Here is a 12645-nt window from a genome sequence, read left to right as displayed (position 1 = left end):
GTTTGTCATTTCTCCGATCACAAATGCAGACATGGTTTTATGTTTACGCGGCGCGATGCAACGCGTAAAAAGACAGTATAAGTCATTATAATCCATAATTATGTCCCCACTGGATGCAACGAATGCCTCGTTTATAATGGGTTTTTTTTCATGTTTTTGAATCATCGCTCCGGCCTGACAAGGCATCACAATATGGTAGGGGCGTAACATTTCCGTCACACGCTTGAGGTATTCGGCCAATCATAACGCACTGGATAGCTGGCCAATCACAGCACACCTTGCTTTTCAGACCGATGAGCTTTGTAAAAATCTACGCGTTTCAGAAAGACGGGGCATAGAGGAGAAACAATAATGTACAGTATGTGGAAAATAATGTGTTTTTTGAACCTTAAACCGCATAAACACATTTCATTACACCAAATAATGTTATTTTTAGCAACATCATATGACCCCTTTAATCAATTATTGGCTATATTTTTCACCTTAGTTATCGGGAAACCGCAACACTGGTCGACCTCTGCTATCTGCTTAGTGAATGTTCTCCTGTGACCTCAAAAGCACATCTTCTCATTTTTTTTTTACAAAATGAACATGGATCTCTTACCTTGTTAAAGGTTCACGCTGCAAACTCATTAAAGGCAGCACTGAGATATCAATTTTAAGCCAATATTTTTAAAGAAGCAACTGCACAGGGGTTTTAAAATCTGTGTGTGTACCTGATAGGCCCTGATGAGGGACTGGACTGCCAGATGGTCTTCCACCAGTTTCTCCACATTCGGCTGGGCCCCCACCAGAGACTGGGCCTGAGCGAGCCCGGCCAGACTCACTCCCATTGGAGGAGGACTCTGGTAGGCTGAACCTGGGGGGGCACCAGCATTAGCATTCCTGAAGAAAATGTCCCAAGACTGGAGAACAGAAAAAGGGCCAGGATTTAGTTTAGGATTTAGTCAGCTTAATTTCAGTAAGTTGCAATCAATAGCTTAAAAAACATACTGAATTGGATATGAAGATATTACTAAACTCATTTTGAACATCATCTAATAAAGCAGACAAAAATCCAAAGGTCTAAACCCTTTTACATAGTACGTAAGTTTGGACTGTTTCACAGTAACAGTGACAAAAACAGTGTGAACAAAAAACTATAATAAAACTCTTGGTTAATTTTCACCAAATTAAACATCTGTGGAATACATAAATGGATTTATATTGTTTTTGAACATGACCCAACTATAAAACATGTCTGATAATGCAGCATTTGTGCTACAGACATAGATGAATACAGAACATAAAGAGCTTTAAAAAAAATTATTGCGTATTAAATCGCAATCGCAATATTGGTAAAAACAAATCGCAATTAGATTATTTTCCAAAATCGTTCAGCCCTAGATGGATGTATCAGACTATAAATCATGTGGCTTGTTAGGAAAACTAGAAACAGCTGGATTAATACTTAATACAATATTTCAAGGCCTTTTCCATTAAAATAACCTTCACATTTAGGGTAGAGAGTGAGACCATTAATTCTACTTTTTGTGTTTCTAAATGCCGTACCAATACAATGTGAAGTTGTAGAAAATGTTCAGGGATTGTGGTCCTGAAGATCTATCATAATTGAGCTGGAGCTTTACAATTCATTCACATTCATATAAACAATATAAACAACATAACATTTTCTTTTAAGGCATGTGTGTACATTTACACATAATATTGATAATATAATCTCAGTAATGATGGTGTTGGAGCCTTTTGAAAGGTATATGAAATGGATGTCAGTGACCTTATTAATACTTTTTAACATGAGTCAAATTTCACATGACAACACAAAGTTTGTCCTTGTTCTTGCATGGTGAACATGGTGAACAATTCTATGAGACTCCGCATTGAGTTTGCAGTGACACAACTAACGACTCTGAACAGGTGTGGGTTGACATTGTGATTTGTCAAATAACAGGCACTAAACAAACTCAAAACCTGTCACTGGAAAGAAGAACTGTTTGCAATTCAGCTCCAAAGTTATAAGACAAAAGCCCTATACAGGTATGGGTCTGGTGAATGAATTTCTATGACCCCTCCTAGTTTGTGATTTTTAAATAAACCAGTTAGATTTCCATTTGCCAGTTATCATAGATCTGAACAATTCTACTTAAAGGGGTAATTCACTCCTGGCAAGATGGGCTTTTAATTAAAACTTGGCTGTCTATAGTAGTAGAAGTGAACGGTTCTTTCTTTCTTTTTTTTTTTTTAATTGGGACTAGATAAAGTACAGGCAAATGTAGTCATGGAGGGCCACTGACCTGCAGAGTTTAGCTCCAACCCTAAAAAAGCTCACCTGCCTGCAGCCTTCTAGTAATCCTGAAGATCTTGATTAGCTAGTTCAGGTAAAGCCACTAGAAGGCAAGCCTGCAACCATTGGCCGAAAAAGCGTAATGGCTTAAGCTAACGCTTCCAGACCGGCAGTAAGTGGGAAAGGAGACCAGAGGCCGTTTTTTTTAATGGATGTCAATGGAGGAGAGGCTTCACTTCGCTGAATAAACAGCTTTTTAGAGGAAATGGCTCATCATTTAATGAATCGATAGCCTATCTGCTAATCTTCAACGTGTTTTAGACAAAACAATACTTTTGGATTTAACTATTTTTAGAGTTTACCACGGGTAAAAAAATGCCGTTTTATAAGAAAAGTCACTGACTTTTTGCGACAGATGGGATACAGCTTATGGCATTTCCCATTCATTCCTATGGTATCTGTAAACGCCGATTGAGTGTTGTACAACTCTGACTGAAATTCAATGACGTCAAGGCTGTAATGTGATTGGTTATTAAGGGACACGTGATCCGAGTTAGCCGTTACACTTTATCCAATGGTAAGTAATACAGACCCTCTCATCTCCTTATAGTAAGACAATCTCTGGTTCAGGTGCGTTTGATTAGGGTCGGAGATAAACTCTGTAGAACAGTGGCCCTCCATGACTGAGTTTGCCCATTCCTGGGACTAAATGATTTAGTGAAAACTTTCAAAAATGGCTGTGGCGTTCCCTTTTGCCAAAAAGGACGGGTAACTTCAACACCCATAATGTAGGCTTTGTATTTAGATTTATGCATTACTCGCTTATAAGGCAGTTTAAGGTTAACAACACTAAAACAGAATAATAGAAGGTGAGGTAACTCGGACAAAAAAAATAAAAAATAAAAAGTTGCAACTGGAATAAAAACTACAGCAACAACATTTAAAACACAAAACCTTCAGAACCTTAGTGAATGTCTGATCTAGAAGGGGCAAAGAGACCTGGGCTGTGTTTCCCAAAAGCATAATATCCATAAGCCTAAGTAGATCAAGGAACCACTGCCACCAATGGTCTCTGCGATCAACTTAACTTACAATGCTTTTGAGAATTGCAGCCCAGGTCCAGTTTACTTAGGCTGCATTGACACTGCAAGTCTTAATGCACAGATCTGATCTTTTGACCATATCTGATGTTTTGGCCCGCCTGTTTACATTTACTTAGACTCGACTGGTACCCAACATGTTTTTACATTAACTCACTCCCAAAATTACTGTCAGTGATCACTTTACTATGCACATGGTAGACCCTCAGGTTTTGCATGACTGTGCTATTAAAATTATTTATATAATTCACGTAGAGTGGCCATTATTATTTGCCAACATGGACAACAGCTGCCACGGATGTTCTGCAGCACAAAATCTGACTGAACGGATAAAGACCAGAAAATAACAGTAATTTTCATGTTATTTTATCTACAGCTTGTTAGATGTAGAATTATGAGTTGAAAAAGTTGCGCCGTAAGATTATATTTATATGAATGAATTCCAATGAATTCATGAGAGCGAGCATGTGAGCGAGCCAACAGCTAAGTTGTCACCACATTGCTGAGAAATATAATGCAGCTTTTAGTAGCAAAGCTGTTGTATTTATATAACACATGGGGCAGGGGTTGAAAATCAGCTCCTGAATGTTGCGCAATTCCATACGTATATGTTCCCACCTCAATAAAACATGAGCGCATACAGCACTCCGGCATTAAAACAATATCTTTATGGTCAAACATGTCGTCCTCACATTGTGGTGGCTCGGAGTTCTGAGGGGAATAGGATATGTTTAGACGTAGGTTAGATGTCCAGATATCGGATATGTATCCGATTTAACACCCCATTTGAAAGTGGCTCAATGCTGCTTCTGCGTCAGACTGATGCTGGCTGGATAGGATTTACCGCGAGTTTTCAAAAGCGCGATAATCAAACACGGTTTTGATGATAATTAAATTTTAAACGGTAATACTAACCGTCAGGGCATTTTATCGTGATTTACCGTGAAACCGGTAATCGTTCCATCCCTAGTCAGATGTGAGCAAAAACTCTGATTTTTTTTTTTTTGTGCCAGTGTAAACGCAGCCTTATACATGGTTTCTGCAGGTCTTATAAAATGTAAATGTAAGGCTTTTTAAGACAAATAAATAAAATTTAAAGAATAAATTGAAGGGAACACAATGCATCAATATGTTCTCTAAATGTACATGTCTAGGGAGTGCACAATGAGTTATAAACCAATCTCCATTATTTTAAAATTCATTTTACAAAAAAAAAAAAAAAAGGTTTGGATAGCTGACTACTCAAATATGGGAATTTCTGCTATTATACCTTCTGATCACACTGCAAAAAGTGTTGTTGTTCCTCAGTACTTTTGTCTTGTTTTCCAGTGTCTAAAGTTTCTTAAATCATAATACATTTACCTGAGAAGCAAAATGACTAAGATTTTTTTTTTTTGTGAAACTGAGGAAAATGATGAGTCAAAAACAAACAAACAAACAAACATATATTTGCCAATGGGTTTAGAAAAAAGATGTACTTAATTCAATAGGAAAACAAGTTTTCATTTCCAATTGACAGATATTTGTTCTTGTTTCAAACATAAACTCACTTAATTTCATTTCATTAATTTCTCAGAAAACAAGACTTCATATCTTCATTTTGCATCTCAAGTAAATGTACCTTGCTTTAAGGTTGTTTAGATATTTGTACTGGAAAACAAATACTCAAGTAGATACAAATTTTTAGTAATGCATTTAATGGCATAACTTTATGAATTTAAAACGTATTGCTCTGATTTAACACCTTTAAGGCCTTAAATGAAGACTTTAAGACCCGCAGAAACATGTTCTATACGGGACGATTCTAAAAAAATGTGATGTAATGCGATCTTGTAACACAATAACAAAAATAAAACTGAATCCAAGAATATGTAATTGGCTTAAGGACAGGGGAAATATCCATACACAGAACACTGAGCAAAACATTAACCCAAGATACCCTGGACCTTGTACTCACTTTTGAACTGTGAAGGTGGTTATTATAACTGAGGGTTATTCCATAAAACCTCATTAGAAGTACAGTGGGTGAAAACAACTAAACACTCATAAAGACGCTGTGTGTCACTGTGTCCTGGAACCGGCACACGCTCATGACTGCTCTAAAAATACTACAGGGATCCCAGTAATGTGACCTTACACATACAAGTTGCAACCCAGCATCTGCAGACAGACGGAAACTCAGTGTATACTTGCATTGGAATCGTTTTTTGCCTTTGTTATGATGAAATGCCCAAAACTTTTTCTTAGGGACTGGGTTAAAGATATATAAATGGAAATTGGGAACAGTCAGGAGGACATGACCACTGGCACCACTGAAAGAGAGGTCTCTTCATTCCTTCTTCCCATAATCCACCTGCACGTCCTCTGCCTCTTACCTTGTGCACACTCTTGGGATTCTCCAACCATGCATAGTACATCTCCTCGACATAGTTAGAGCTCGTTCCGTTCAGAAACGGCTCTGCGGCCACCGGTGCCATGTAGCACCTGAATGGCTGAAACGTCCTAGGGGTGGCCGCTGGCCTCTGCTGTGATAGATTTTTAGCAGTCTGTGAGGCCGTGATCGGCCTGAGCCGTGCCGCACAAGTCCTTAAGCGGTGCATCGCAGTCTTTTGAACGAGCGCCACCCACACTCACAAGTTCCTGGATGTCCCCAGTGCCGCAACAGAAAAGAGAAGCGTCACCTCCTTCTTCTTTAGCTCAAACGGAAAAGGCGTTTCAATTTCCTGGGGAAGAATGGATAGTTCCAGAAGCCCTTGACCTTTGAATCCTATCTGTGGTTTGTACTCTGAAAAAAGGAAAGGAATACACGAGTAAAAAAAAAAAGTCAGATATATGCATTAAAATGCCTTATGCGTTCATTCCATGGGTATCACATGAAGGTTTTAATTAGATTTTTAGTGCAAAAGAAACAAATAGTTATAATCAGGTACAACAGTAACTGGAATCATCATCATGAAAGATCTTCATACAGCTCAGAACGTAATCTCATTTCATATCTGTTTATGCAGTTTTGTGCTTTACGTGGCATAATGGCTGCTTCCAGAGAACAGACAAAGGTCAAAGAGCTAGTCAAGCTCCCGATAAAGACCATGAGTGCCAAAGGATTCGTATTTTTGAGAAACAGAACCAAATGTCTTGCAAACTGTAAAAAACTTAGTGTGTTTTAAATATACAAAGTGACTGTGGAATGAAAATGTGCCAGAATGGTTTTGGCTGGAGTGCACACGGAGTCACACAGAAATTATAAATATAGAAAAGGTTCATCAAATGATGAAACTATGAGTGAACTTTGAATTTATTTGTCACCCAATTGATATGTGCCACTTTGCCAGTAAACAAGAGCATAACTCGGATAACAGTGACATAATGAGGTCACGATGACTTTTGATTCTTGTACTTTTGCCACAAGAGAGGTTCAGTATTATCTTCACTAATGCACAGAAAGAAATGAGGGTCAAACGTGAGTTTATTTTCATCACCCAAAAACATACTACAGACTATATGCTAAACAGAGTTAAAAACATCATTTGTTTATAATTACTAAAAAATAGTTTATAATTTATAACAATTTACAACATCTGTCACCAGGAGTGTAGAAAACACATAACATTTAATGATTGTTACACTACATACCCTTGACTTATTTTATATCTTAATGAATATTTATGGCATCATTAAATTAATATTTTAACACAACATGTCGAATGCAACTTTGTGAGGAGTTTTTCCTCGCGTTGTAGCAAAGCATTGGTTTTCCTCCATTCCTAAGAAATAAATCACACCCGCTACTACTGTAATAATCTGAGCTATGCTCTACTTCATTAAAATGAAGAACTGTTAGCGGTGTCCTTTTCCGCTAAAATGAAACTGGTATGACCATGTGGTTGAAATAAACATGGACCCCTTCTCTCCATCCACACGCCTGTTTTGACCTTGCGTCCACATTCCACTCCCCTTGATGAGTCGCTGAACACCACCCGCCCACTGCACTGATTCAGCGCGCTCATTGGCTGGAGATTCCTAAGCCCGCCCACCGGACATGCCTAGTGGAAGGCTAATGGAGACACGGAGTGTCAATCAAAATGTCATTTCACTAAACATACGAGTCTTATGAAAATATTAGCAGCCCATGCTAACTGTCAAATCAGAGGCCAATACTGGAATTTAGTCATGCAACTTTTAACTCATTACTATACTGTTATTTTGTGGGACAGTTAAACGTATCTGTTTAATGAATAAAGACACAATATCTACGTCTTTCTGTTGTGAACCGCAACAATAATGAGCTAATTTAAGGTCGGTTCAGGCACGGTAGTTTTGTAAATGGATAGTTTAGTATCCTTTAACCAACGGACTGACACGTAAATACCTAGTTATGTCATCAAATATCAGGTAACTTTGTGTCACACCAAACAAGAACAAGCAGCCATGCTAATTTGAAGAAGTGAAGAGAGAACCGCGCCTCCTCGTTGGGTATTTTGTCGACGTTGTAATCAAGCATCCATTTAACGACGGATGTGAGTGTGTATACATACAAAAAAAACACATACTTGTGCGAGCAGCCTTTGTGACCTGGTCGTGCACCGGAGATGGTAACGGCTCCGCTGAGCCCTGCGCTGCTCGAGACACTGACACTACAACTGTTCCGTCATGAAGAACGTCAGCCGCTTCAGACGTCACTTCGACATTTCGCGCGGTATTTTTACTCGCAGTGAAGTCCGACTCATTCCCGCGACTCGGTTCTTTCGAGCCGTTCTTGTCAAAGAACCAATTCAAATCGATTCAGAAGTTCTTTACGACATAATTACGCCATCACGTGACATCCGGTGTAACGACTACAGACGAAACATCAACAAATATCAGATTGTGCTACCACAAATATATTAACATTGTTTTAAGGGTAAGTTTAGGGTACGGGTAGGTATGGGACGGGTAGGTTTATGGGGATTTATGGTCTGACATACACAGTTGTGTTCACAAATATTATAGTACCATTAAGTAATCATCTATACGGTTTAAAATGAAAAAATAAATAACAACATTTCAATATCCATCATGGCACCAAGTCAATACACAACATAAAAAACTTCAACAGGTTATAAATGTTTCTGAGCTTGTATCACTAAAGAAGACATGCGGTTCTATTAAAAGTAGATCCGCCCCAGACGCAAGTATTCACACGCACTTAATCTCTCCCTCTCTCTTTCGCGATCTCTCTCTAATAACCGCATTAGACTGCATTAATAACTGTGTGAAATAGTAGACCATCCGGGGACTTTTGGCATACTCTTTTCAAAATACTATGCTTTGGGACACACTTCTTCTAATCTCACATACTACTTAGGATGGATAGTATGAACATTGAGACGCAGGGATAGTCTGCATTTATATTAAACAGTACTAAAATATTTTTTTTCATTTTTTTTAATAAAACTTTATTATAGTAATTGTTTTCAGGCGCTTCTGTAAAGTTCCTTTTTACGACGTGATGTGTGTTCAAGTGATTTTATAGCTCAGTGGTGTTTTCATAAACCAGCAAAATGAGCAGTGTTAACTAAAACTACAACTATTAAAATTGGTCTTTTATTAATTTAAATAACACCGAAATAACAAAATCTAAATATTAGATGAAAAACTTGCCAGACCCGTTGCCTTGTTGAAGGACTAAAATTACTAAAACAAAAACTAACAAAAAATAAATTAAAACGAAATAAGACTTTTAAAAACCCAATAAAGCACATATAAAAAAGACAACGAAAAAAAACAAACTTGAAATTAAAATTGAAATCAAAACTGAAAGCTAAAATATTAATAAATGCTATACTATATAAATAATAACAAAACAACACTGAAAATTAAAAGTATTTTCTCACAAGCCTTTTCCATTTACAACTAAAATATTTTATGATCTATGAAAAATTACTCCATAAATGTTCAGTTAACATGGCCGAGTTCATGACACTGATTCATGGAAAAGATCAGGCTCAAATAATATTTGTATATGAATTATATATCGCTAGCCCCAAGATTAAATAAGTTGCTTAGTACATAAGTTTTTGCTTATTTCTATGGTTATGTATGATGAAAGTACTGTAGTATCCGTCCAGCAGACCATCTTATTAGCAATGCTGTGCAAATGATATTTAAAATACACTTTACAGCATAATTAAAAACATACCAGTGATTTTTATTTTCATATGCAAAAACTGAAATCATCCCCATCACACTGACGGTAGCTCAAAATAAACCCATCCTGAACAAGTCCATCCTTGATCCATAAAACATCAGTAATCCAGAATCCACAACTGCTTCCAGCTGCAAGACCAGTCATTACACACAAATGGAAATGCAGTGCAAGAAGGGAGGAATCTATCATTCATTCATTCAGTCAATCATACACATTAACATAATACACAGATGTAAAATAACACTTGTTGTTATCAGACATGTGTTGTATGGCACTTGGCTGATTTTGCTATGATGGAAATGTCCTAGTATGAGGATACTGTCCAATGTGCTCTACAACAGACACGTTACAGTGGTTTGTTTGAGGGTGCATGACTTTATACACATACTCTACCTCTTGTGGTATTAAGAAGTTTATGAAACATGCAGACAAAATGGTCTTTTCGTTCTTATTTAACAGTTTCAGCAAGGAAGAGATTTGTGTTTATGGCATAGTATGTGATATCATGCATAAAGTCATGTAGCCCTTGAAAACGATTTTGCTTTCATTGTTATTGTCTGTAGTTTGAAAAAAAAAAAAAACACGTTAACACCACACTAAAACCAGCAGTCAAACATAAAGTGTCACAAATCAGTCATTTTCAAAAACAAGTTCTCATGTTTACCTGATTTTTTTACCTCGGTGGGGACAGAATTTCACTTGGCAAATAAAGTAAAAAATAGGTTTTCTATAAAAGTTGCGTATAAATAAAATATGTATAAATGCTAAAATCATAGATTTAAATCACTGCGTTGGGTAACAACAATTTCAAATGATGACTTGCACTGCTGTATTAGAAAACCTAAATTATGAATATAATGCGCCACAGTGCAAAAGAGAATAATTTGCAGTTAATTAGATATTACTAATGACTTGATAACCTTGTAAAATGTTTAGGATGCCTCAAACTAAATTATCGCATTTGCCTTTTATATATTATAACATGTTTTTTTTGGGGGGGGGAGATTGAATGTGGTGTTCAGAATATATTTTGCACCAAAAAGTGAAAAAAAGGGGGAAACAAATGAGCATTTTAAAGCCAGCCTATGATCAAAGGGTCTCTGTACATTCCTATAAACAGTGGATATTACTGAAGTGCAATCAGTCGCAGTGGTCCTATATAGCACATAAGAATCGTAACACAATTAAGGAGATCGGTGTGTTGCCATAGACATCTTTTTTGTCGGGTGACAGGTGGGAGGTGTTTAATTGGCTAAAGAGTTTTCTCGCTCCCATCATGCACTCTGCGATGTATTGCGAGCGGAGGTTTCTTTCGCAACAGTGACCGGCTCTTGGTTTGATTGACAGCTGACAGCTGTTTGCAGATGGAGGGGGAGAGAGAATAAGTGGGGGAGAGGGTGCGACCGGCTGATTCGTCCTCGACTCCTCCCACTTCACATTTCACACTTAGCCCGTCCATCCCAGATAGAAATACAACTGTCAGTCGGATGTGTGTGTTGTGTGTTATACTGGGGGTGCAGGCGCTGGTCTTTGAGGCATAAGATGTTGGGTTGGAGCGGGTGGTCTGTGGAGGGTGGACAGAGTATAGGACTCAAGTCAGAAAAAAGATCTATAGAAAATTGATTTATTTCAAAATGCTGCTGCCTGTGTGGAATATTACATATCAGCAACTTATGAGGTTTTATGATTAGGATGCTGCTTTAAAAGACACCTGTCTATGTTTATAAGTTTGGGGTCACTAAGATATTTACATTTCTCCAAGGCTGCATTTATTTGATCAAAAACACAGTAAAACCAGTACTATTTTGAAATATTATTGCAATTTAAAGAGCAGGTCATATGGTCATATTACTTAATGCTTAATACTTTTTTGGAAACTGTGATGCATTTTCAGCATTCTTTCATAATTAGAAAGTTCAAAAGAACAACATTTGTCTTTAAAAAAACTAAAAAAAACAAAACAGAATCATGTGTAACATTATTAATGTATTACTGTCACTTTTAAACAATTGAATATGTGTCCTGACTCCTTGGTGAATAAAAGTATGAATTTCTTTCCAAAACAACAAAAAAGACTGACCCCAAACTTTTGAACAGTATTGTATATTATTACCGTGCAAACGGAGGTGGTGGTGGTCTGGCTGAGTAAGATGGCACAGAGGCTGATTTATTAGTCTGAACCACCTGTGAAGAGACAGAAACTGTTATTAAAGTCAATGGGAACCATCAACCGTTTCATTACAAACATTCTTCAAAGTATCTTTGTTTACGTTCAACAGAACAAAGAAACTCATACAGGTTTGGAATAACTTGAGGGTGAGTAAATCATGACAAAATTCTCAACCCTTTAAAGCAGCACTATGTAACTTTTTGTGTGTTCAAAATTTGCTAAGTGTATATAATGAGCGAGTACATCATGAATTCATCTTCCAAGCCGCGTTTTTGTCTTATTCCGAATCACTACGGTACACTTATAATAAGTACTTATATTTGGACTATTGTAGCCTGGTCGGGTCGTCACCGCTGCGGAGTAACACATACCTGCGTGAATCGCCATAGACATAAACTTAGAGAAGTAGCTCCGGTTGGAATGTTCTTCCGCGGGATGTGTGCAGTTCTGTTTATTAACCACTAGAGCGCCAAAAGTTACTTAGTGCTGCTTTAAGAGTTTGTTTAGTGACATAACTAAACATTTAAAATCATAAGAAACTAAGCTTAAAGTACTCGTTCATGCACTATTAGCCATTGTCCATAAATAATCCTCAAAGAAACTAATTTTGCACTCGCCTGGCCATTCAAACTATTCAGTACACCACAGTACAGTACATTCTTATGCATATTAAAGGGGTCATATGATGCGATTTCAAGTTTTCCTTTCTCTTTGGAGTGTTACAAGCTGATTGTGCATAGATAAGATCCCTGAAGTTGCAAAGACTAAAGTCTCAAAACCAAAGAGATATTCTTTATCAAAGTTAAGACTCTGCCACGCCCCCCTAAAACGGCTCATTCTAACACGCCCCCACATATCTACCACACTATATGGAAATATTTGCATAATGCCACCCAAATGTTCA

The 12645-nt window shown here is 37.4% G+C and overlaps 1 protein-coding gene across 4 annotated transcripts in view; it reads right to left on the bottom strand.

Annotated features, from left to right (window-relative positions):
- Window positions 1–8118, bottom strand: part of ogdha (oxoglutarate dehydrogenase a) — a 34420-nt gene extending 26302 nt beyond the window's left edge. For 2 of the 4 annotated variants that reach the window (XM_016574146.1, XM_016574145.1), the window contains exons 1-3: window positions 7935–8116; window positions 5760–6169; window positions 717–905 (exon numbers count right to left, since the gene is read on the bottom strand). In XM_016574146.1, the coding sequence (XP_016429632.1) occupies window positions 717–905; window positions 5760–5984 (414 nt within the window). In that variant the 5' untranslated portion in view covers window positions 5985–6169; window positions 7935–8116. Of the gene's footprint in view, window positions 1–716; window positions 906–5759; window positions 6170–7934 lie in introns of all 4 variants that reach the window. The other 2 variants (XM_016574143.1, XM_016574144.1) reach the window with 2 other exon arrangements.
- Between the last annotated feature and the right edge of the window lie 4527 nt (window positions 8119–12645).

Source organism: Sinocyclocheilus rhinocerous, unplaced genomic scaffold, assembly GCF_001515625.1.
Source record: "Sinocyclocheilus rhinocerous isolate Xijiao unplaced genomic scaffold, SAMN03320098_v1.1 scaffold533, whole genome shotgun sequence".
Classification (NCBI taxonomy): domain Eukaryota; kingdom Metazoa; phylum Chordata; class Actinopteri; order Cypriniformes; family Cyprinidae; genus Sinocyclocheilus; species Sinocyclocheilus rhinocerous.
The sequence above is the reverse complement of the archived record's forward strand: the minus strand, read 5'-3'. Positions and strand labels throughout refer to the sequence as shown.